Consider the following 25,863-nt stretch of genomic DNA (forward strand, 5'->3'; position numbering starts at 1 on the left):
GCAAAGGTGTCCCCCTTTAGGTAGAGCTGGTGGTCTGTGGGCAGGGAGACATTAAGCTACCTCACTTCAGATGCCATGTGTAGCAGGTCTCCCCTAACTTATTAGTTTCGGCTGTCCTGATCTGGATTTCAACAAGTGCATGAGTAGGGAAAAGCTCTATGTCACATAAGCAGCCCTCTCCACTTCGCTACTTGAAGGGGCAGTGTCCTTTCAGCAAGTGACCACAGCAGTCCTGGCCCTGTGCATTTATTATTATTCTCTTTGGAAGGTTACTTTAGGAAACTGCCCTTGAAGATGGCACTAGAGCATTTTAATCTGCATCCTAAATGGAATCTTAAGGACTCACCACAACACTGAAACACACTCATAGCGAGCAGGTCAGCTCAAAGACCCAATGTTTGCCCAGCATACACTTCTGCCTCTCAATCTGTATACAGCGAATACGTCTTAAGGGACCAACAGAAATTGGTAGCTTAACAGATGTGGATCTGCTCTTAGTGGTGGGGCAAAATGAGGGATAGTGATATTTTCGGGTGGTCTGTCTGTTTAGACAGACAGTCCCCTAATCAGGGTGGTCTCTTGTGCAGGTGTCGTCATATTACTTGTTTGCTTCATCTAGTGCTAATAATTTCAGCTTGAATTTCTGAACTGGAAAAATGAATCTGACCCAGGCATGAACTTGACCAATTCATAGGAGGGAAAAAAATTCCAAAGCAACAACATAAATCTTGTAAGCAATTTTTAAATTTAATTACACACTGAAAATCTACTCCCAACTGTGCATTCCCGAGAAGGTAATAGTTTAGTTAGAAGCGCTCTGGTCAGACTGATTCAGTGAAATGCCAGCAATATCCCAGTAATTTTTTTTTTAAAGGTTCAAATAGGAGCCAGGGGTAACTGCAAAATTGTACAGTACCTTCCTCTGGCCCAGTAATGTTCAGTCTTCTCCCTGCTAGAAGAGGACTTGTTCAGCTGATAACCCACCCCTCAAAAGTCTCTCTCTGAAGAGCGGCTGCATTTAGCAAGTGCCCTTGTTCAACTTTTCTGCCGAAAACTTGTTTCTAGTACAGGTTCCTCCCAGCTCTGCCATCTCCTCTCACCTGTTTGTGACATTAGATCCCCCAGCTGTTAAAACCCTCTTCAACTCTGTGCTCTCCCTGTCCCCCATTCTAATTTGTCTAATCCTTCCTCCAAGCTCCCCTTCCCCAACCCTCCTCGTGCCAATTGTAAGAAAAGTGTCTTGGTTTGGAGATACAAAAGTCTGATCACCCTGTCCCAGCACCTTGCAGTGAAGCCAAAGCAGAGGCACGGTAGATTGTAGGGACAGGCAGGGCTGAGAGAATCTCATACCAGACGCTTCCCACCCCTGCTTCCAAGTAAACGGAGACCATGGTTCAGTGCAGGAAGCTGATCTGATTGGAACGGATGATGGTTTGCTGCTCTCTGCTGGTCTCATCAAAAGATGCACCTTTAGATCTCACCTCTGTTTGCCTCCTGAGTTGAAATAGCCCCTCTTAAGAGATTGTGATGGGTCAATAAGCACCTAACAATATGAGGAAAAGAAATTGCTTTATGCTGATTATTATTTGTATTACCATAGGCCCCAGATGGACCTTGATGCTTTAAAAATCAGTGCCCGATTAGCTGAGTGTAATCCTACGAGGCAGTTTTTGTATTACCACATCCTGTAAACTTTGCACTAAAAATCACAATGCACAATGGGCCTTGGTGAGTCACATTTTTTTTTAATGTCTTGACACCAAGTTTCAACAATGTGCTGATCAGCCACTTTGTGACCCTGTAGCTACTCCCTGGGGGCTTTCTGCTAACTGCCTTGTTAAAGTAACCATCTGATTGGAACCCAAAGAAACCAGAAAACTCAAGAATCAAGTCTGAAAATTTCTCTCACCCCATTCTCTGGGAGGATTTGCATCCTTGGAGCCATTCTCAAACCCAAAGAAGTCAATGGGAATTAAGGGTGCTCAGCATCTTTATTTAAATTAATTAATTTGTAGACAGTCAGCCTTCCCGATCAGGACTGCATCAGTCAGAGCTGAAACTATATGACCCAGTGTTGGCAGCTGTTACTCGGATGGCTTTTTGGTCGGCTGATCTGTCCCTATCCTGCCAGAAGTGCTCAGCATTTGATGGGTGTATAAGGACCTCCTGCTGCTCAGTGGGTGTGACTGACAATCCCACGTCAGCTTGTCACAGGCAAGGCTGGGGAGTTTACTCACCACGAACAGAGTACTTACCTTGAGTGGATGCAGGTGCCTAGCTCACTAACACTAGAAGTTGAGTCACCGTGGGACAATCAAAGGCAGCAACTCCCCACACCGGGAATTCAGTTTCATGGATGCAAAGTGATCTGACCTTGTGGGTCCAATATTAATGATCACAATTGGCAGTTTCTTCTCATGGGCAGCAAGTGCAAACCTGTAACCAGAGTACACCTGCACAGATACAAAGGAACAAAGTGATGAGGAGCCTGGGCAGAGGAAGAGCTATAGAAAGTACCAGTCCGCATAGGCCATTGCCCAATGGTGGAACATGATTGTTCCCTCTGGTGTATTTGCAGATACTGTCTACACAGAAGAATGCAACATAAACTACTCTTCATTCAAGCACTAGATCCTTTCTTCAAACCTGCACAGGATGGGAGCAGCTGCTACTTAACTCCTAACAGGGCAGGGGAAAGATTTACAATACTGTGGAAAATATTCCACCTTCAACGGGAGTTTGTGACTTTCCTTGCCACCCTTAGCTAGTTATCATAGGGCCTTGCTTACATGCTTCCACCATCGTGGCCTATCTACTCTGCCCATTTGGTCCTGCTGGTGAAATCCGTGGATAAATGTGAGACCTTGATCGCTTGCAGGGACAGGATTATGACTTCACTTCAGGTTCAAGCAGCAGTTAGGCCGCAAGTATCCTGAAGAGGTGAGGATTGGAACTCAACAGCCTTGGCCTTACCCACTCACAGCAGCCCTTGAGACGTGTGTGAGCATTTTACAGTGCAGCTTCATTCTGTAAAGTAGCTTTCACGCAGATTCTGTCCCAGACTCTTTCTCAGGTTAAGTGGTGGATTCAGAGTCAGGATAAATAACAGCAAAGGCAAGAAGTAGCTCAGGTAGAAAAAAAAGATGGCAAAGCAAAGAAGGGGAGCTGCCCAGCAGGGCTGTTCCAGAAAGCAGGTGAAGGCTCTCTGCTGCCTCATCTGCTTCAACTTTTTTCAGCAGTCTAATGAGGAATTCACTTGCAACTCTCTCTCCAGGCAGAGAACGCTCTATGTCAGTCTGCTTCCTGCAGGTCTCCAGCCTGGGTAATGTATAAGCCTTCCCACATTGGAGACAAAGTTATTTCAGGCTGCCATTCCCATAACGCTACGGCGTGAGAGGAATATGTTAGAAAATTCAAAGGAAAACCTGAAGTGGGGGTGAAGAGGGATTTTGCAGCACTTAGGGGTCCCACAACTTCCTGATATTTCACATCGGGCTTAATAGCGTGCTAAAGACAAAAGGTTTGGGCAAGAAAAGGTGAGACCTTGATCTTTGCAGGGCTAATCTGTATCTAAAGTCAGGCAGATAACAGGGCTACCTGAGCAACCGTGGAGATTAAGAAAGTATAGATGGGATAGCAGAGGCACATCAGAGCAGTATCAGGAAAATGGCTAAGTCAGACTGGCACTGAAGTGAAAAGCATATTATAGGTACCCCAAGGGATGGCTGTGAAGCCAGATTATAAAGAGAGTAGAACAAAATACTAGGAAACTCTGGAGACTGGATTGAGATAAAAGGGATGGTGGTCCCAGATTATGGGACCAGGGACAATTGCAGAGACAGTAGCCCTGAAAAATAAGAATACAGACAGGGGAGATGAGCAGTTACCTGCAAAGAGGATCCTGCCACCAGCATGGAATCTGATTCAGCCAGGCGCTTGTGCACAAAGTCCACTTTCTCCCGGCTAACTGTGTCCCCGAAGAACGTTACATCTGGCTTCAGGATCCCACCACATCTGCTGCAAGCCGGGACGCGGAAGTTATGCACCTGCTCCTCCGTGAGGAAGACATCCCCATCAGGGGCTATGCCATGTGCTTCAGCTCTCCAGGTGGGATTCAGCGCTTCAAAGCGCTTCTGAAGCTCTGAGCGGGGAGTTTGCTCTCCGCAGCCAAGACAGAGAACCCTGAAACATAGTTCATGGTCTTTCAAAGAGCCCCATCTCCACTGGGCTGCAGCGATTCACTGAGCCAAAGATTTTAAGGCCATCTAATCTAATCATCATCTGACCTCCTGCATAATACAGGCCTGAGAATGTTACCTAGCCATTCCTGCGTGAAGTCTGGAAGGTCCAATATGGCCCTCACAACTGTCTTTAACTATGACCCTGAAGGAAACTGCCCTGTGGGAGCAGGTGCATTCTAAAGAATATGTGATCTAAAGCAATGCTTTTCAACCCGTGGTCTATGGACCCATGGGGGTCCACAGACTATATCTAAGATTTCCAAAGGGGTCTGCACCTCCATTCAAAATGTTTAAGGATCCACAAGTGACAAAGGTTGAAAACCACTGCTCTAGAAAGTCAGAACGACTCAAGAAGAGATCTAAGGGTATGTCTTCACTAGCAACGTAGCTGTGTACTTGTGGCACCAGTGCTGGGAGAGAGCTCTCCCAGTGCTCTAAAAAGAGCACCCCTACGAGGGAAGTAGCTACCAGCGCTGAAACTTTCATCTCTTGGGAAGGAGGTGTTTCTTCACACCCGAGTGAGAAAGTTTCAGTGCTGTAAAGTGGCAGTGTAGGCAAGGCCTAAATCCTCTACCTACTTCCCACCTCCATCCTCGCCAGTGGGCGGAGGGGGATTCCTGGTTTTAGCATTGCTCTGAAATATCACCACAGGTTCAACTTCCAACAGTGTCAACTCAGCCCAGCATCTTTCCAAGGCAGATAAACTAGCTGCCATGCTGTTTACTGTGTGTGCAGATCTTTCCTACAGGGCCTTTGAACTTTGTGGTCCCATCTGCGCTGTGTAGACATTAAAGTACCTTGGGATCTTCTGGTAAATGGCCTTGGCTAAAATTCCCCCTCCATTTCTGTGGTGCAGAGTGCTGCTCTCCCTCCCAGGAAGTGGCTGCACAGCAGTGGTACTGTGTACATACAGTATGCAATGTCTGTGGCATGTACTATCCTTGCTGCACTTGTTGTCTCCAAACAGGTGCACCTTCTGTGCTTCCAGCACAACACGCTGATTTCAGCCCCATTTAACTTTCCCTGCACACTCATGGTTCCTGTTCCCCTTCTTACCTTCACTGAGAGGACTCTAGATATGACAAAAAGGGAGAAGCTCCTAATTGTAACAGACTAAAGGGGAAATGAGTCAAACAGTGATGCACAAAAGGTGTGTGAAATGTGGGAGCATCTGGGCATAAGATGTTCTGCCCCTTGAACAGCATCTGTGGATTAGCCACCCTCCCACCATAGCATAGCAACTCTGTGCTCACCTCCCCCGCAGTCAAGCAGTACCTTTTATGTTGTCTCACCTGTATAGTAACATGCCATCTTTACATAATTCCTTGTGCCCCCCCCAACACCACACCCATTTGTAAGCTACCCTCCCACCCATAAGATGGTACCTGTGCATTAACCATCTTTTCCCTAAACCTGTAGAATACCTGTGTGTGCAGCCATGCAATTCCATCACCCGCTGACTCCCGGCCTTGGTATGCAGGGCATCCACGTTCTGGGTCACCAGCCAGTGCAGCTTTCCTAGCTTCTCCCAGTTTCTTAAGGCCAGGTGCGCTGCGTTAGGCTGGTGAGAGGAGAACTGGGGCCAGCCCACAAAGTTCCTTGCCCAGTACCTCTGGCGGGCACTGGCACTGCGAACAAACTCAGCATGCTGGATGGGTCGCCTGTCTGTCCTGGCATAAAGCCCCACCCCTTCTGAGCGGTAGTCTGGGATCCCTGATTCAGTGGAAATTCCCGCGCCAGTCATTACCAACAGCCTCTGGGAATGAGAAACAAAGCGCTGCAGTGCCTCCACTTCCACAGCATCTGGAGGAGGGCTGGCTGGCACAAAAGCCAGGTTTGGAGAGGCCTTGGCCACAGAGTGAGATCTGTAATGGTGGAGCCCGAGGGCTCTGCAACCTTCCGGCACCTTCAAAGCACAGTATACGCTCATCTAGGATCCAAGGTGAATATATGACAGTTAAACCTTAGAACACAGAACTCTTCCTTAAGTACAAGGTTACTTTTTCTTTGGCTACTGTGAGGAATTCATGATGCTGATAATGAAACTTTGTCCTTCTCTTCTGCCTTCTAGTCAACAATCCCAAATCACTTTGGACACGTTAATTAATTAAACAGCACCTGGGAGGAAAGCATTATTAGCCTCCTTTTCCAGCTAGAGAAACTGAGGCATAGAGAGGAGAAGTAACTTTCCCATGGTCATGCACTGAGTCAGTGATAGAGCTGGGAGACACCAGAACTCCTGACTCCCAGCCCTGTTCCCTACTCACAGGTCTCACCCTTCATCCTGGGTTGACAGGCAGCTCTCCCCCTGCAAGTGGACAAACTTGGAATAGATGGGGCCAGTTCCTCACATTTTATGACTTTTTTAAAGGGACACCACGGCAGGGGAAAGTCAGAATCTACCTAACGCATGGCTTTACGCTGGGTTGCAGCTGGACAGCACTCCTTTCAGGCACATGTGATGGGCATCAAGACTGGCAGTGGAGAGATAGGGTAAGAGAAACCCAGGAATGTCAAGCCCATCTCCACTGGCCTTGCTGGTTTGGGAGCCCAGTTTCTCCTGAGGTGGGATCTTTGCTCTGCTGTCTCAGTGCAGAGTTTTCTCCAAATTGGGTGGGGAGCAGCGCACACAGAAGCAGCATCACATGGAGCAAAGCCCTCACCACAGCAGCAACCCCAATCTTCAGAACCCCTCCCCACAGGTGATGCCCCTCCTCACCACTGGCCTCTGATGAGGGAAAGGCAGAGATGACTTGCCTTGTTGTCTCCCCGCTCTCCACGATAGAGACCCTACTGGTAGAGATTCCTTCAGCATCCCACCCTTTTGGGCATGAGAGTATGGAGCCTCTGGCTGTTCGGAGCCTGGGCAAAACAGGCCTTGAATGGGTGGGTGAGTTTGCAACCTAAGCTGCCTACCAAGCCAGTTGCCATGTTGGGTACCATCCCCCTCAGTATGAGCAAGATGGGAGGCAGGAATGGGGCCTCTCTCTCCTGCTTCTCTAACAGCAGGGAGGTTCAGTGTGTCTCTGAGCTGCTGCTCCCTTACAGGGGTCTGGAGGGAACCAGGAACAGAGGAGCCCAGTGTAGGAGGAGCAGCTGGGCGATAGAGGGCGACAAAGGGGCCGCAGAGTGGCCCACAAACAGTAGGGGATAGCATTAAATTACTGAGGGAGGGAAGAATGGATTTTGGAGAGCTAGCAATGTAAATTGGCTGGGGGAAGGAGAATTGATCTGGGGACAGGAGAGGCATTGATTGCTTTGGCGACAGGGTTGGAAAAGAGTCAAAAAGCGTAGAGGAGGAATGACACAAGGCGAAACATTTGTGCACCCTATTTTCAGGAGATTTTTGTCCACTTTGTAATTTCCCTGTGTACAAAGAGCATTTAAAAAAACAAAATAAAACAGTGGAGACGATGAACTCTCTGGAGACAAGAGGATAGAAAACAGGGAGAGAATTTGTAATTCACACTAAACACCAAATATATCAGCTTAGGCCAGCATGGGATCCTAAAATGAAGAGCCTGATTTGCAAAGGTAGGTGCTGCATGCCAATTATAGGCAATGGATGCCGCAGCTGCCCAGCATCACTGAAAATTTGACCACATTGTTAGGTACCTAAGTATGGATTTAGGTACTAATTTTAGGCACCCACATCTGAAAAGTTTGGGCTGGATTTTTCAAGGTATTAGGCCTTGCCCCACTCAGCATTGCAAGGCCTAAGGCCCAGACCCTCAGAGGTTTTCGGCGCCTAACTCCCATTGTTCACATCTACCCAACTGGACCCGCAAGCAATATAGGTGAAGAAATAACTAATTTGTGAATCCTGAAGGGGCCTACGTGTGAATTAGGTGCTAAGCTGCTGGACAGGGTCAGGACTGAGGCAGCTGATCCCAGGCCCAGCCACCAAAATTTAGGTGCATCACAAACGTAGGCACCTAGAGAGATTAGGCACCTACAGGCTTAAGCAGCAGCTGAGCAGGGATTTTATGAGTGCTAGTGGCACCTAAATATTGGATGTAGGTGCCTGAATTGGCAATTAGGCACTTAATGGCTACGCTATAGCCACTATTGTGGCACAGCTGTGGCCCTGCTGCTGTGATGATGTAGCGTAGACACTTCTTACATCGACGGAAGGGGTTTTACTGATGATGTAGGTAATCCATCTCTCTGAGAGGAAGTAGCTTGGTCTACCTCGCCATGTCCGCACTGGGTGTTAGGTGAACCTAAATACGGTGCTCAGGGTGCAAAAATTTTCACAACACAGCTAGGTCGGGGTAAGTTTTAGGCGTAGACCAGGTCTCAGTCTGACTTGTAAATCCCTCCCCTAAATGTGTTTACAAAGCTGGGACCTACCAATGACATTTTTAAAGGGGTTTAGGCAGCTAAACAAGCAGATAGGCACATGGGCCCAGAGTCCCAAAGGTATTTAAGGATTTCAAAGAGAGTTAGATGCCTGAATACCTCAGAGGACATTTTCAAAGAGTCAGCCCAGGTGCCACCTAACCCATCTAGGTGCCTAAGGGCTGCTACCATTTTGCAGCTAAAGAGCTGCTCTGAGCCTTAGCACAAGCTGAAGCCCCAGAGGCTCTGCCCAAGAACTAGGATTTTTAAATTAATTGGAGGAATGTCTATCTTGCCAACAGGGCCTGATCCTGTAGGTGTGCTCTGTGCATGCCTGAGTCCTGTCAGACCCTGCAGCAGGAGGGCCGGATGGTGGCCACCAATAGGTGGAGGGGTGGCCAGTACAGCCCTGCACAAAAGAGAGCGAGAGACCCAGGGAAATGTAGGGTGAGGCGAGGTAATAGAGGGATGAAGTATGAATGGGGTGGAAAGCAGGGGGTTAGTTGCCAGGGCATAGGCTTCCTAAGCAGATGACCTAGTTTAGATGCCTAACTCCAGGAGAAGGTTCGTGGCTGGGGATCCTAAGTGGACAGAGGCACCTTTCTCTGGCCCATCAGCTGACCGGCCCAAGTCAGACCGTTAGATGCTTAAGCCCCTCTCCTCTGCCTGCCCCACCTCCTGGCATTTTACTCCTGGATAGCTTAGGTGGCTCCTGCTCAGTTCTGAAAATTTTACTTCCTGGTCAGCGTCTGAAAATCCCTCTCTCAGGTGCTTAACTATCTCCATGCTCTAGTCTAGGGAGCGTAGGCAGCATAGCGCTGCCTAACTCAGGGCTGAAGCTTCCACTAGACAGTGGGCCACTTAGGGGGTTAGTCATTGCTCTGCTCAGCTGAGCAATACAAACATCCCTTTAAAAATCTGGTCCTAACTAGAGAAGCCACTTTTGAAAATGGACATAGCTGTTTAAGGGCATGTCTACACTTAAAACACTGCGTCCGCACAGCTGCAGTGCTTTAATGATGATGCTCTAAGCTGAAGGGAGAAAGCTTTTTCGGCATAGTTAATCCACCTTCCCGAGAAGTGGTAGATGCTCTCCTGCCAACATAATACTGGCTACACTAGGGGTTAGGTTGGTATTAGTGGATTTTTCACACCCCGAATAATGTAGTTATACTGATATAGGTCTGTAGTGAAGACCAGACCTAAGTCACTTAGGCCCAGATTCTCAAAGATTTTAGATGCCTAAAATCAATAGAGCTGAAGAGAAGCCAGTGAGACAATATTTAATAAGGGACTGACATGATGAGATCAATGGGAATGGACACTTGTTTATGCATCAGCATATTAGTCAGACTGGAAGGGAGCAAGATGAGAGGAAGAGAGTCTGCAGTGGTATAGGTGGGAGATGACAGTAAGTAGCAAAAACCAAGGGGAAGGGATGTACAGTATTGGAAAAATGTGAAATATGAAAGAGAAAGATTTTGTGACAAGCAATACTGGGGGGCAAGGGGATGCTAAATGTAAAGAAAGAAATATTTAATGAAGAAAATAAATACACTTGAAAAACAGGGCTTTTTACTTTTAAGATATGATTCTTAACATCAATGCTTTCTAGTCCACAAAATAATTAAAAATCATTTTCCATCTTACTCTCCTGCCAAGTCCCACATCTACAGTTCTTCGTTTCCCCTGTTACAGTTGCAAAAAATACTAACATTTCACACACCGTCTATAAACCACTACGGAGACAGATCAGATCAGCATTACAGCAGGAAAGATAATCCCTGACTCCAAAGATCTCTACAGCACCCACCTTAGCCATACCTCCATTTCTATAAAACATGCATATTAACGAGAAAAATAAAACAGAAAAAATAAAGCCCTTGTTAAACCAGCAAAAAATTCTATAAGCATTTGCAATTTCACCTCTCACGTTATTGTAGTGCCTGACCTTCAGAGACGACAAAAAGGCGGCTGAAGCAGAGAACTCTGGGAAATGCAGTTCACAAAAAACCTAAAAAGGAAAACTACAAATCCCACAATTCAAAGAACACACGTGTTGAAAAACTGATCAAGGAAAAAAAGCAAGATTTCAAAACAGGGAAACCAATCATACAATCCTTTCAAAGTCTAGGGGGAGAAATTCACATGAGTACTAGAGACAGATTCTAGCAGTACTTAGCTTATTACACTTAATTTAGCAGATCTATACTGGCATTATATTTTAATTCATAAATTTGGCATCCTATAATATAGACAGCAGAGATAGCTTAAGAAAAGCTGCAGCGTGTGTGAAACTTTCATGGGACAGAAAGGTGACAGAAAGCTGGTGTCGCAAGTTGGCTGATGGACTAATTAGCCTAATGATGCCCATGATACCCTGCAACCAGTCTGGTTCACCCCATGTTTGAAAGCAGGTGGTTGGCAAGTGAGCAAGGGTCACTGGCTCACTTCTTGGTACTTCAGTACTACTATCAAGTGGAGCTAGTCTCTGGAAGGCCGTGATTAAGTGTATTTGATCTTTTGGGTCTGAAATTAAAACCTTGTCTGTGTCTTTTGGGCTATGAAGCACAAACATTATTTCTTAGCTTCTAACGTTCAAATAAGATGTGATTATCTGACTGAAAACTTTTTAGAGTGTTTTGTCCTGAGAGGGTGAAATACAGCTGTTATTAGTATTTTTAGCAGCTTCTTTGGAGGCTGATTTCTTGCCTGCCTGAAAAAATAGATAAGGTGAAGATTCTTAGGTAGGTTCCTTTTTAGTTGTGTCTCCTTTTTTCTGGGCTTTCTGTGTTTCTCATGGGGGTTCTCTGTGATGTTTTTGGTTTAGTGGGGTTAGAATAAACCTTGATCTTTCTCTCAAAGCTGTGATGGTTGAGTCTGTGTTCCTGAGGAGCTCTGCTGCCTTCTTTATCTGATGCTTTGTGTGCTCTGGGAGTGCTTATTCTCCAGAGCGGGAAAGTGCAGAGTTAATGAATTCCTAAAGTGAATCCAGTGCTCACTCCCTTCAAAGAGCATGACTGACTCCTGGAGATGTAAGGGCAGCTTTATAATATTCCCTTCTTTCCAACAAGAAGGGGACAGAGGAATGACAGGTGAATGAGCAAACATGGCCAAAGCAGAGGCTCCAGTGTGACGTTATACTCTATATGATTTTATGAAAATATGTTAATGAGCATGAATATAATGTAAATGGAATATGCTTAATGCAAAAGGTCTCTTTTCAGGTATCATTACAAAGCTCATGGCACCTTATAGACTAACAGACGTATTGGAACATGAGCTTTCGTGGATGAAAGCATGCATCCAACGAAGCGGGTATTCACCCACGAAAGCTCATGCTCCAATACGTCTGTTAGTCTATAAGGTGCCACAGGACTCTCTGCTGTTTTTACAGATACAGACTAACACAGCTACCCCTCTGATACATTACAAAACTTATAATCTACTGAGTGTGGTCATCCAATTTTGCAACAGAAAATCTTAAAAAACAGACTTCAACAAGAAACTGCTGAACTGGAATTAATTTGCAAACTAGATACCATTAACTTGGGCTTGAATAGATACTGGGAGTGGCTGGGTCATTACACAAATTTAATCTATTTCCCCATGTTAAGTATCCTCACACCCAGGGCCGGCTCCAGGCATCAGCTCAGCAAGCAGGTGCTTAGGGCAGCCAATGGAAAGGGGAGGCACGTCCAGCTCTTCAGCAGCAATTAGGCAGCGGGCCCCTCCGTCCCTCTTGGTGGGAAGGACCTGCTGCTGAATTGCCACCGAAGAATGAAGCGGCGGGATACAGCTGCTACCAAAGTGCCGCCAATTGCGGCTTATTTAATTTTTTTTTTTTGCCACTTGAGGTGGCAAAAAGACTGGAGCCGGCCCTGCTCACAGCTTCTTGTCAACTGTCGGAAATGGGCCATCTTGATTATCACTACAAAAGTTTTTTTTTCTCCTGCTGATAATAGCTCATCTTAATTAATTAGCCTCTTAGAGTTGGTATGGCAACTTCCACCTTTTCATGTTCTCTGTATGTGTATATATATCTTCTTACCATATGTTCCATTCTATGCATCTGATGAAGTGGGTTGTAGCCCACGAAAGCTTATGCTCAAATAAATTTGCTAGTCTCTAAGGTGCCAAAAGTACTCTTGTTCTTTTTGTATAATTCTTGTTTCTGAAACTAAAAATATTAAATATATCTCTGAGGGCCTATTGTAATTATGCAAAGTGTGGGCCATTAATGGTGGCTTGGAATCTTGATAGCTCCCATTAACCAGGACAACTGGTTGTAAATGGCTCTGTTTACTCATAGGTCCTCCTGTGTGCTGGAAAGTCGGTGATAATGTCACCTGCACTGGAATCCATCTTTAACCTGGTGCTTTTCCATTTAGAAGGAGGGGTAGGAACCCAGAGAGGTACAAAGGATTCCCGCCTTATGCAAAAGATATATAAGGGAATGGAATAGAACAAAGGGGGCTGCAGTCATGAGAAATCCCTTAGCTACCACCTGAGCTGGAACAAGGACTGGATTGGGAAAGGATTGAGCCCAGACTAAAAAGGAGTCTAGTCTGTGAAAGAAGCTTATTGGAACATCTCTGAGTGTGAGGTTTCATCTGTGATCTGTTTCTTACTGTATTAGGCTTAGACTTGTGTGTTTTTGTTTTATTTTGCTTGGTAATCTACTTTGTTCTGTCTGTTATTACTTGGAACCACTTAAATCCTACTTTTTAATATTTAATAAAATCACTTTTTGCTTATTAATTAACCCAGAGACATAATTAATACCTGGGGGAGCAAACAGCTGTGCATATCTCTCTATCAGTGTTATAGAGGGCAAACAATTTATGAGTTTACTCTGTATAAACTTTATACAAAGTAAAATGGATTTATTTGGGGTTTGGATCCCATTGGGAACTGGGTATATGGGTGCTAGATACAGGAGCATTTCTTCAGCTGTTTTCAGTTAAGCCTGCAGCTTCTGGGGGACGTGGTTCAGACCTGGATCTATGTTTGCAGCAGGCTAGCATGTCTGGTTCAAGAAGACAGAGTACTGAAGTCCTAAGCTGGCAGGGAAAACAGGCTCAAAGAAGTCTTAGCACATCAGATGGCAGTCTCAAGGGGGTCTCTGTGACACAACTCGTCACACCCAGCTACCTGAGTTGTGAAGACCAAAAACTGAGTTCAGCTAAGTTCCTAGAGTAGAGGTCCATTAATGACTATTAGCCCAGATGGTCAGGGAGCCACCCCATGCTGCAGGTGTCCCTAAACCTCTGACTGCCAGAAGCTAGGACAGGACGACAGGGGATGGATCACTCAGTAAATTGCCCTCTTCTGTTATTCCCTCTAAAGTGTCTGGCACTGGCATCCGTGGGAAGACAGGATACCGAGCTAGATGGATCATAGGTGCTTGAACTATGGGTGCTGCTGCATTCCATGGTTTGAAGTGGTTTCCATCATATACAGGATTTACTGTTTAGTTCAATGTCTTTCAGCATCCCCACAACACAAATTGTTCCAGCACTGTTCAGATGGACCATTCTTATGAGCTATTCCCTTTATCTGTCAGCAAGTACGGATGGTAGCAGTGACTGGGACTAGCCAGGAGTGGCCAGGACTGAGCAAAAGTGCCATGTGGTTCTCCATCCCCTCGTCCCCGCTTAGGGAAGCTGTTCCTGGATGCCTCAGTTGCATGAGAGTTGTGTTCTCCCCTGGCCTGCTGTGCCCTTCTTCTCAGTCTCTCCCCAGGTATTCAGTGGCCTTACTGAGGCTGCAAGGAGCTTTGGACTGCCTTCCCATCCAGGACCGGTGCCAGTGTTTTTGGCACCCAAGGCGCACGGCCATTTCACAGCCCCGCGCGCTGCTCCCGTGGCTCCAGTGGACCTGCCACAGGCGTTTCTGCGGAGGGTCCGCTGGTCCCGCGGCTCCGGTGGAGCTGCCACAGGCATGCCTGCGGGAGGTCCACCGGAGCCGCAGGACCAGCGGACCCTCCGCAGGAACGCCTGCGGCAGGTCCACCGAAGTCGCCTGCCACCCATCCCGGGAAAATGCCGCCCCCCAATAATCCTGGCGCCCTAGGCAATTGCCTAGGACGCCTAAATGGAAGCGCTGGCCCTGTTCCCATCCTCCAAGCTGTCTGGAAGAGTCTAAAGGGGTGTTTCTTGGCGCTGGTCCTGTAAGAGAGCAAGACAGTTGCTGTGATGCTGATGGTATTGGCAGTGGAGAAGAAATGGATGAGTTTCCCTGTGAACATGCCTGAGCTCTGGGAGAGACTGCTGCACATGTAGATTTTTTGGGAGACAGGAAGGGGACAGGAGGCTAGGGTTGCCAAGAGGGTGACAGACTAATTAGTATAATCAGGCACATGATGTCCTGTGACCAGACTGGGGAAAAAGACTGACATGGGGCAGCCTGGTGGGGTTTTTTTCAGAGGGTTAGCTCCGGCAGCAAGAGAGGCTCCCAGGGGAATAGCCAGCGAGTGAGCAAGGGTCACATGGTCTATAGTTTCAGCTTTGTGCAATGGTCGTTTCTAGCCTCTGAGGTTCAGCTGAGGCATGGTTATTGCTATTTGAAAACTTTTCCCAATATCCCATCTTGAGAGCTTGAATTATAGCTGTAATGGGTAATTTCTGGCAGCCTTTGTAGAAGCTGACTTCTTACCTAAGTGAAAAAAAAGATGGGATGAAGGCTCTTGGGAAGGTTCCTTCTTTGTTTTATCTCCTTTTGTCTGAGCTCTCTACATTTCTTACTGGGGTTCTTTGTGGTGTTTCTGGTTTGTTGGGGTGGGAATAAACATTGGTCTTGTCTTAGATCTGTTTTGGTTTATTCTGTGGTCCTGAGGCAATTGTTTTCCTTTTTTGGGTGCTCTTTATAATGAAAGTTGTATGAGATAGATCAAACTGTAAATGATCCAATATGATGTTAATTTGATAATCTACATTAGGGTCCTTTTCTAATACAGACATCTAAGCTTTTTTCCTCGGCATTATACAGCGTCAATACAATTAGTTAATTAGCATAAAATATCCCAGAATGCTTCAGTATCTCTTCTTGTCTTTAAATTGGTACTAACATTAGGGAAAGTCATAGTCTATGTAAATATCTTATTGCTTAATTATAACAGAGATGGATTTACACTGACCTGATGGAGGAAAGTTTTCAGGGCATTTTGAGGGCTAGTGAAAACTCCCTTTAACCTGAAGAGTGATCAGATTTTAGTGGCATGAAAGATTGGTATACTTTCTTTAGCTTTGCGCAGTGGCAGTATCATAACCAATGAAGTTAATCTGAGGTGTGATTATTGCTAGTTGAAAACTTTTCCCAATACCCTGCTGTGTTGATTTGAAATATAATTAACACTAGCAATTTTTGAAAGTCTCTTATGAGACTGATATGGTTGTTTTAAAATCAGATTTTAATTGTGGGTGTTTATTATTGATGAACATCTTCATAGCTTTTAAAGTGTATGTGAGTTTTGAGTAGATCTAACTGTAGCTAATGCTACTGTTTATTGTTTTAATTGATAGATGTTTTATCTCTTATTTTTTTTTACTCTTCCTATTGGGGGAAATCATTGCCTGTTACTAGCAAGTACTGCTGAATAACTGTGTGTTGGGAATGTTCTGTTTATTTAATCAGTAAATGTTTCTTGATCATTCAGTTTTTTGCCCCTCTCATAAGGAGCCCTGTAATTAGTGGGGTTATGGTATAGCTTCCCAGTGCAGTACCCACAGGGCATTGTGGCAGGGGCAGTGAACTCTGGGTATGCATGTCTCCAGGCTGGGTGACCCTGAGTATTAATAGATACTCACTGTGGAGTAGAGGATATCACTCCGAGTCCTCAGATCTGCCGTGGGGATTAGTGTTTCATAGCAATGGAGCAGAGCTACAACTATGTATTAATGTCCCCGAACACTCAGCTGGTGCATGGAGCTCTTCACCCTTCAGACCCCCCTGTGCATTCTTAGAGAAAGGCACCATCCAAATCCCCCCAGCTCCCAGCCTTGTACCTCAGGAATATACCATCCTACACTTCTCAAGACCCTTTCTTGAGCAATGCAAGTTTAATTGCTTCTCCACCTTGTCAATGGAAAGTAGATATACACCAGCCTTTGTAACCTGAGAAGATTTACCTAGCACTTCAGTCAAACTCACCAGTAAGGATAAACATTAAAATACTTTAATTGATTACAAAAGATAGATGTTAAGTGATTATAAGTGATAGGCAAAAATCAGAGTAGTTACCAAAGGAAAATAAAAGATAAACACACAGTCTAAATTCTCAACCTTATTAGACTAGGCAATATCTAGACTAAGCAGTTTTTCTCATCCCACTGGATATTGCAGGTTGGATACACTCCTTTATATTCAGGCTCTCCCTGTTAGCCTGGGGACCAGTCTCTTCAGCTTCAGCGTTTGCATTGCTTTCAGTGTAGGTGGAAGAAGAGACAGGACAAACCAAGTGGCCTCTGTCCTCTATTTTATATCCTCAGTCCATGTGCTTGGAGAACACAAGTCCAGGCATGTCTGGTGGGCTTTGCTGAGTCACCAGCAAGGTTGAGCAATTCTCCTGGGGTGGCCTTGTGCATGTGAGTCCTTGCATTGTAGCTCCCTTGCTGGAAAATGTTGCTGTTGATGGTTGGTCAACACCTGCCTGGGCGTTAGTTACCTCCCTTGTCCTTGTCTCTGGGGATCTAATATCTGGGCAATTCCCCAACTCACAACATATTTTAGTGACAGCCATACAACACAATCTCATAACTTCATATACACTAATGCAGGGGTTCTCAACCTTCATTGCACCGCAACCCCCTTCTGACATCAAAAATTACTACACAACCCCAGGAGAGGGGACCAACCAAAGTCAAAGCCTGAGCCCTGCTACCCTGGGCAGGGGAGAAAAGCTGAAGCCCAAAGGCTTCAGCCCCAACTGGGGGCCTGTAACCTGTGCCCCGCCACCCAGGGCTGAAGCCCTTAGGCTTTGGCCACACGTGGTAAGGCTTGAGCTTTGGCCCCAGCATACTTAACACCAACCTTGGTGATCCCATTAAAATGGGTTTGCGACCTATTTTGGGATCCCAACCCACAGTTTGAGAACTACTGCACTAATTACATATATATATTTAGATAGAACAATGGCTTTCAGCAGATCATAGCCTTTCCCACGATACCTTACATGCCATGCTTTATATGAAATACCACAATTATATATAAATGATGAATATGGGGTTTACAGGGTGCTCCCCCGAGGTGTAGCATGTCAAATCAGGGTTAAGCAAAAGTGCCATGGGGTTCTTCCTCCTCCTCTCATGATAGGCAAGCTGCTCCTGGAGGCCTGAGGTACATGGAAGTTCTGCTCCCCTCTTTGTACCATGGCCTATCTTCTCAGCCTCTCCACAAGTGGTCATCGGCCTTACTGAGGCCGCAAGGAGCGTTGGGCTGCCTTTGTCTTCTCCGAGCTGTCTGGAAGAATCTAATGGGATGTTTCTTGGCATTGGTCCTGTAAGAGAACAGGACAGTTGCTGTGGTGCTGATGTTATGAGCAGGGGAGGAGAAATGGGAAAGTTCTCCTCTTGAAGATGCCTGAGTCCTGGGAGAGGCTGCCACACGTGCGGAACTTTTGGGAGAAAGGAAGGGGACAGGAGGATAGAGCTGCAAAAAGGGTGATTGGCTAATTAGCATAATAAGGCCCATGATGCCCTGCGACCAGATTGGGGAAAAAGGCTGACATGAGGCAGACTTGTGGTTTTTTTCAGCAGGATTAGGTCCTGCAGCAAGAGAGGTTCATGGTGGAATAGCTGCTGGCGGCTTCACCCAGAGTGAGCTAGGCAGGCAGTTAGTTCACTGAGGTGTGATTATTGCTAATTGAAAACTTTTCCTTGATATTGCTAATTGAAAACCGTGCCTTGATAGCTTGGCTATTTTTGGCAGTCTCTGTGGAGGCTGACTTTTTGCCTGAGTGAAAAACAGGTAAGATGAGGAAATTTCTCTGAGAGGCTATGTTCTTTCTTAGTTTTCTTTTCTTTTCTCTGGGATTCCTGAATTTGTCACCAGGCTTTTATGGTGTATTTATGATATACTGGAGCAGGAATAAATACTGATCTTGTCTTAAAACTGTTGTGGTTTAATCTGTGTTCCTGAGGAGCTCTGCTGTTTTCCTTTTCTGATGGTTTGGGGAGGCTTGGTCTCCAGAGCTGGGAAGCACAGACTCCCTGAATTCTTAAAGTGAGTCCTGTGCTCACTTGCTTCAAAAAGCATGACTGGACCCTGAAGGTAAAAGGACACCATATACGGTGCCCCTCAACAAGGCAGACAAGATCGTTCGTCAGCTGGTGAAGAATCGGCTGTTCCTTCCCCAGAGAGCCAGCAACGAGCTGGTCTACATCAGCCACAGGCATGGCAGTGCCAACATCCCCCACATGGGAGACCTGTGCGATGTTGCGGTGATCACCCATGCCTTCCGCCTGCTGACATGTCCTGATGCCATGTTAAGGAACATCACAGCGAACACCCTGCATGATGTGATAAAGAAGCGGATCGTCAGAGCACCCTCCAGTCAAGACATTGCCACCTTCCTGAGCGGCTGTCTGGATGGCGAATTCAGATGGTACGGGCGCGACATTGCTTCACTGTGGTCCCGTACTCGCAACGCCATGCAACACCTGGGGAAGCACGTCAGCTGCTGTTGGGTGTGGTGCAAGGAGTGCCAGGAGGTGGGAGTCCTGGTGCCAGAGATCAGGTCCCACAACAACACAATCATTACCCCGAGCACCAGGGCCATGCTGGAGAGGAACCTGAAGACCACCATCCACTTACTGTACGTGGAAACCCTGAAGCGTAAACCAGACCAGGGTAAAGCCTTCGAGTTGACCAGCAAGTGGGCATCAGCAACCACTTCCTCGCCAGGGGCAGCTTCACCTGTTTCGCTGACCATGCCCAGCTCAACTGCATCCCACTCATCAGAGTCGTCTGCCACGAAAACCGAGACAAGCGTTGCAGGAAGTGCGGCTACTCCAACGAGACCCTGCCCCACATCCTGTGCAGCTGCAAACCCCACTCCAGAGCCTAGCAGATGCACCACAACACCATCCAGAACTGTCTGGTGAAAGCCATCGCACCACACCTGGGAGAAGTCGCCATGAACTGCACCATTCCCAGTACTGACAGCCAGCTGCAACCTGACATCAACCCCTGCAACAAGTGTGTGCTGTGGACCTGCGGGATCGGTCGATGCTACACACAGCTCATGAGGTGCCTCATGGTCTCAGACACCATCCGATGGTCCAGGGACATCTACACTGAACACATCACTGGCCACCGACAGAACCAGGAGTCGTGAGCCAGAGCAGCATTGTGCATCGACTACTAGAAAGGTACCAAGATACTTTGTTCGTTGGACCATATGAACTGGAACCATAAACTCATTGAATGTTAAATCGCACCAAATGAGGGTCAATCCATCCTCATCATTGTATCCACTTATTATACTCCACACCTGAACATAGCCATCATATGAACAACATACCCTCATATCTCAATGTCTGTACTTTGACCCGTCAACCTTTTCCCCCAATCGGGGATATTTCATATTATGTATTCCTTATGCCATTTTATCTGAAACCAAACTTCACACCCCTTGATAATCTGTACATTATTCCCTGATAACTGGAAACTTCTATGCTTAAACTTCATACTGTTCACTTTTTCTTTTTTTAAACATCACCTTCATAAATGTTTCTTTTCTGTGCGAGCGAGACAGAGGAATGGGAGGAGAATCAGGCCACACAGCTAAACCAGAAGCCCTGGCAACTGTAGTTGTGAAGACCAAAAATTAACTGAGTTCAAAAAATAATTAGCTAAATTCCTGGAGGAGAGGTCCATCAATGGCTATTAGCTCAGATGGTCAGGGATGCACCCCTTTAGGTTTAGGGTTTAGGCTTGGTGCTACTTATGGTGTCTGGATTTAGGTGGCTCTGTGAACACACGTTAGTAGATAATTTAGGGTGGTTTATCAATGGAAACTGAGGCACATTGATACTTCAGATACTTATAGGATTTGGCAGCAGCTGAGCATGGGGTCAGAGGATCTAAATATTTTACTTATGTGCTTAAAGTAGAAGTCAGAAGCCTAAGTCCCTTTGTGGATCTAGCCCTAAATGTATCTTTGGGCACCTAAATACCTTTAATAAAGACGGTTCTATTATCAATCCCCTATTTTTCATCCAGAGCATTAAATTTGTGTATAATGCCTGGGAAATTACCTATAAATCACTTCCAAATTAAGAGTTATAAATGTTTCAGATAATAAATAAAATTATTTATTGTTTCCAATTAGCATTATCAAGATTAATTAATCAATCCAATTCTATTAAAATTTAATCTTTTGAAAGGGGTGGCTCAAAAATAGAATTTGGCCCAGCAGTCACTAAACTTTAAAAATGAAAGTCCATTTATATGTTACATAACAGTAATAAGTAATATTGATGCTTTCATTACAGTAATATTAATATCAAAATACAGCTTCTTAACATGAAATATAGAAATTACCTACCCATGCAGTTTTACACAGATCCTAGAGGACTCACTCACTGTGTTACATGTCTGTGTTGTGTGATATACTTGTTGCAGATGGTGCGTGCATATGAAACAAATGTGAACAAATGTGTAGCCAGCAATTACTGTTTTCTTCTGCTTCCACAATTTTTTGATGTTGAAGTTGGTACAGTAACAAACCATATTGTTTGCATCTAAATAAGGCTATTCCCCAATAGAAGATTAGCAATGAAAAAATAAAGTGTGTGAGAAAGATCAAACAGCTGCATTGCCGCAGATTTAATGTTCCCACATTTACAGAGGTTGGATACAATTGGTTATTGCTAATAGGTGTAGAGAGCGTTTCTTATGGCCTTGTGCAGTTTCTTGAGCCAATTAGCATGAGATCCCAGGATCTTTTGTTATAAAGGTAATAGAATTTAGAAAATTGAAAAGTCTCTATAAAGGTTTCAGTACAACATTCTACCTGAATATAAGCAAGGTTTTCCTTCCTACTCTGGCTATGTTAGAAACTCACTCTAGCCACTTTCTGAGCATGGTAAAGTTGAAAGATTTTAAAAGGTTATTTTTGTGTAGTGGTGCTATAGACTGAGAGGTTAGGGGAAGCTGTGATGATTGTTATTTGGAAACCTTTCCTGTATTGATTTGAAATATAGTGTGTACTAGTAGTTTTGGAAGGTCTTGTTTAGAGAGTGAGTGCAGTTTAGTGGTAGTTTTATAACTGAAGCAATGTATTTTCTTTTAAAGTGCATGACTCTGAAGACGGAATTGTAAGAAAGTGTCTGAAGATTTGCATTAGAATGTTTATTAATATGTGAAGGTGTTAGTCTGGGTAACTAAGCTTTTCTCCTGTTCTAATTGGTGGTTTCCGTAAATAGGCTGTGATGGGGGGGATTGGAATGAGTAGATATTCAGCGCAATTTTCTTTGTTCTCATCTTACTATTTGTATGAAGGCAGGAGTGTGAGTTAACTTGATGAGCATGTCTACACTTACCTCCGGAGTGATCGATCCAGTGGGAGGTTGATTTATCTTGTCTAGTGAAGATGCAGTAAATTGACCGCCTAGTGCTCTCCTGTGGACTCCAGTACTCCACTGGAGTGAGAAGTGTAGGCAGAGTCGATGGGGAAGCAGTAGCAGTTGACCTACCGCAGTGAAGACACTGTGATAAGTAGTTCTAAGTTCGTCGACTTCAGCTATGCTATATTCATAGCTGAAGTTGCGTAACTGAGGGCTGGACTACACTAGGGGAGGGGATCTATCTAAGATACGCAACTTCAGCTATGTGAATAACGTAGCTGAAGTCGAAGTATCTTAGATCAAATTACCTACCATCCTCATGGCGTGGGATTGACTTCCGCGGCTCCCCCTGTCGACTCCGCTACCACCGTTCGCATTGGTGGAGTTCTGGAGTCGACAGGAGCGTGTTCGGGGATCGATTTATCGCGTCTAGATGAGACGCGATATATCAATCCCCGAGAAATCGATTGCTACCCGCCGATACTCCGGGTAGTGAAGACAGCCTTAGACTGACTTAGCTCACCCTGCCCCCACTAGTGTAGACCAGGCCTAAATTTCCTGGTTTGAGAAGTGGGAGTGGAGGAGATGGGAGTTAATGATATATTTTGTGAGAGAGGGAGTGGAAATCATTTGTATTTTTGTTTTAAAAGGGAGGCCATGGCTTCCCATTATTTTAATTTTTCCTGGCAGGGAGAATTTAACCCTGGTTGTAATAGGTACTGAAAATAGAAGTGCTTGAGGTGGTTTCCATTATATACAGGGTATACAGTTTTGTTCAATGTCCTTCAGAACCCCTACTATAAAAATTGCTCCAGCACCTTTGCTGGTTATTGATGTTTGCTAGGTGGAAAGAGTAACCAAGAATATAAATATGGGGAAAATGTACTAAACTATCACTTCCAGTTGAGCCAGGTGTTTTGCTATTGCTCATAAAGTTTGCAATTATTTTTTTTGGTTAATCGGTTGAGAATCTGAACCAAGATATACTTGTGTGTTTTAAGCAGTTAATGAAGCAACTTCAAAGTATTTTTCATTTAAGAGTGGTATTCTCCCAGACTTTCTTGGAGCCTAAATTAAAATTTCTCCCAATAACAAATTGGCTGTAACCTGAATGAGAAAAATCTTTTCAAATGAAAGAGTGAAAAATTGTATCAGATAGATCAAACTGTAAATGATACAGAATCACATTAATTTAATAATTGACATTGGGGTCTTTTTCTAATACAGTAGTCTAAGCTTTTTTCCTCCGTATTTTATAGGGGTATTACAATTAGCTAATTAGCATAAAATATCCCAGAATGCTTCAGTATCTCTTCTTGTCTTTAAATTGGTACTAACATTAGGGAAAGTCAAAGTCTGTGTAAATATCTTATTGCTTAATTATAACAGAGGTGGGTTTACATTGACCTGATGGAGGAAAGTTTTCAGGACATTTTGAGGGCTAGTGAAAACTCCCTTTAATCTGAAAGAATGATCAGATTCTAGTGGCTTGTAAAATTGGAAGGTTTTCTTTAACTTTGCGCAGTGGCAGTATCATAACCAATGAAGTTAATCTGAGGTATGATTATTGCTAGTTGAAAACTTTTCCCAATACCCTGCTGTGTTGATTTGAAATATAGTGAACACTAGCAATTTTTGACAGTCTCCTGTGAGACTGATATGGTTGTTGTAAAATCAGATTTTAATTGGGGGTGTTTGTTATTAATGAGCATATTCAGAACTATTCAAGTGTATGAGTTTTGAGTGGATCTAGGTGCTAGTGATACTACTGTTCATTGTTTTAACTGACAGGCTTTCTTCTCTTATTTTTTTTTCTACATTCATATTGGAGTAAATCATTGCCTGTTACTAGTGAGTGCTGTTGAATAACTGCATGTAGGGAATGTTCTATTTAATCAGTAAATATCTCTTGATAATTCAGCTTTTGCCCCTTTTTGCTGGTATGCCAGGCTCCTAAAGAGCCCTCTACTGAGAGGACTTAAGGTATGGCTTCCCGGTGCTTTGTGGCACGGGCAGTGAAGATAAGCACACAGTCTAAATTCTTAACCTTATTAGACTAGGCAATATCTGGACTAAGCAGTTTTTTCTCATCCCACTGAATATTGCAGTTTGGGTACAGTCTTTCATATGCAGGCTCTTCCTGTTAGCTTGGGGACCAGTCTCCTCAGCTCCGGTGTTCTCATTGCCTTTAGCGTAGATGGAAGAAGAGACAGGACAACCCATGTGGCCTCTGTCCCCCGATTTTATATCCTCAGTCCATGTGCTTGGAGAACACAAGTCCAGGTATGTCTGGTGGGGATTGCTGAGGCACCAGGCAAGGTTGACCAATTCCCCAGGACTGGCCTTGTGCAAGTGAGTCCTTGCATTGTAACTCTCTTGCCAGACAATGGTTGTTCAACACCTGCCCGGGCATTGGTTATCTCCCTTGTCCTGGTCTCTGGGGATCTAATATCTGGACGATTCCCCAATTCACAACATATTTTAGTGATATCCATACAATACAACCTCATAACTTCATATGTACTAATGATATATATATTTAGATACAACAATGGCCTTCAGCAGATCATAGCCTTTCCCATGATACCTTATGTGGCATGCTTTATATGACATACCACAATTATACATTAAAGATGAATATTGGGTTTACAGGGTGCTCCCCCCAGAGGTTTTGAGTGTCAAACCAGGGTTGAGCAAAAGTGCTGTGTGGGAGAAGAAACAGTGGCAGTATGTGATGCTCTGTACCCTGGGGGGGAGGAGACACCCTACACACCCATGTTCATCTTTATAAAATAATTTTATGGTATCCAGTGCCAAGTTTGTCATGTTGGGTGTCTTTGGAAGGCTCATGATGCACTAAGCTTGATTGTGACAGTGATGTTATAGTAATTCTTATAGTAATGTTATAGTAAGTGTATAGGTTATAATTTTATGTACATAGTTATGAGGCTGAAAATGTATCCTCATGGCTTAAAGCAAGCCCATGCAAAAACTCTCCAAGAACAGAGAGGCGGTTCACACCTCGTCAGGGCATTGATGAGACAAGCCCAGCCCAAACTCACAGGAACAATGGACACTGGTTTAGGCAGCAATAAAATTATTGGTTAAACCATTGCGGGAATCATCCCCTTCCTTTAGGCAGTTTGGGACTGCAATGAGGTGATGCTCACCTGACTCTGAAGGTGGGGAGCAAAGCCAGGAGGGAAGAAAGGACACAATAAAAGGGAGAGACATTTTGCCATGTTTTTTCTCCCACCTACATCTACAGACACCACTGTCACCAAGTGACTGAACCACTGGTCAAAGGGGAGAGCCTGGCTGAAGAGCCAGCCTGTGGTGAGAAGCATCTAAGTTTGTAAGGACATTGAAAGTGTTAAAATCATCTTAGAATGCATTTTGCTTTTATTTAATTTGACCAAATCTGAACTTGTTATGCGTTGACTTATAATCACTTAAATCTACCTTTATAGTTAGTAAATCTGTTTGTTTATTCTACCTGAAAAAGTGCATTTGGTTTGCAGTGAGTCAGAGACTCTGCTTGGGAGAACAAGCTTGGTACATATCAATTTATTTGTTAAATTGACAAACGTATATAAGTTTGCAGCTTCCAGTGGGCATAACTGGACACTGCAAGATGGAGGTTCCTAGGGTGGTTTCTGGGACGGGAGATATTGGCTAGTGTAATTTGCTTGCAAGTAGCTGAGAGCAGCTTAC

The 25,863-nt window shown here is 44.8% G+C and overlaps 1 protein-coding gene and 3 non-coding genes across 10 annotated transcripts; 3 read left to right on the forward strand and 1 right to left on the reverse strand.

The window, feature by feature from the left end:
- Window positions 1-726: 726 nt before the first annotated feature.
- On the reverse strand, window positions 727-10,563 carry SIRT4 (sirtuin 4). 7 transcript variants are annotated; one of them, XM_030582766.1, is made up of 5 exons: window positions 10,516-10,563; window positions 5,666-6,359; window positions 3,888-4,182; window positions 2,256-2,453; window positions 727-1,543 (listed from the first exon to the last, which is right to left on the reverse strand). In XM_030582766.1, exons 2-4 carry the CDS (start codon window positions 6,169-6,171, stop codon window positions 2,301-2,303), a joined length of 954 nt encoding a protein of 317 aa, XP_030438626.1. In that variant the 5' UTR covers window positions 6,172-6,359; window positions 10,516-10,563; the 3' UTR covers window positions 727-1,543; window positions 2,256-2,300. The 7 variants fall into 7 exon arrangements, with proteins under 7 accessions (XP_030438626.1, XP_030438624.1, XP_030438623.1 ...); XM_030582764.1 differs by having other exon boundaries at window positions 5,666-6,171; window positions 10,509-10,562; XM_030582763.1 differs by having other exon boundaries at window positions 5,666-6,171; window positions 10,396-10,557.
- Window positions 10,564-15,086: 4,523 nt separating this feature from the next.
- On the forward strand, window positions 15,087-15,226 carry LOC115661243. The gene has a single exon (XR_004003050.1). It is a non-coding gene; the product is annotated as a U4 spliceosomal RNA (small nuclear RNA).
- Window positions 15,227-15,824: 598 nt separating this feature from the next.
- LOC115661237 lies at window positions 15,825-15,965 on the forward strand. The gene has a single exon (XR_004003045.1). It is a non-coding gene; the product is annotated as a U4 spliceosomal RNA (small nuclear RNA).
- A 7,697-nt stretch (window positions 15,966-23,662) lies between these two features.
- On the forward strand, window positions 23,663-23,803 carry LOC115661239. Its single transcript, XR_004003047.1, has one exon. It is a non-coding gene; the product is annotated as a U4 spliceosomal RNA (small nuclear RNA).
- Window positions 23,804-25,863: the final 2,060 nt, after the last annotated feature.

The sequence above is a fragment of the Gopherus evgoodei genome, chromosome 13 (genome assembly GCF_007399415.2).
Source record: "Gopherus evgoodei ecotype Sinaloan lineage chromosome 13, rGopEvg1_v1.p, whole genome shotgun sequence".
Classification (NCBI taxonomy): domain Eukaryota; kingdom Metazoa; phylum Chordata; order Testudines; family Testudinidae; genus Gopherus; species Gopherus evgoodei.

Coding starts and splice junctions, on each gene's coding strand:
- SIRT4 (XM_030582763.1), bottom strand. CDS start 10,425: ATGTTTTATAGAAATGGAGGTATGGCTAAG. Junction 6,172..10,395: donor GAAATGGAGGTATGGCTAAG/GTGGGTGCTGTA, acceptor CTTGGATCCTAG/ATGAGCGTATACTGTGCTTT. Junction 2,454..3,887: donor TGGCAGGATCCTCTTTGCAG/GTAACTGCTCAT, acceptor GTATCTGTGCAG/GTGTACTCTGGTTACAGGTT.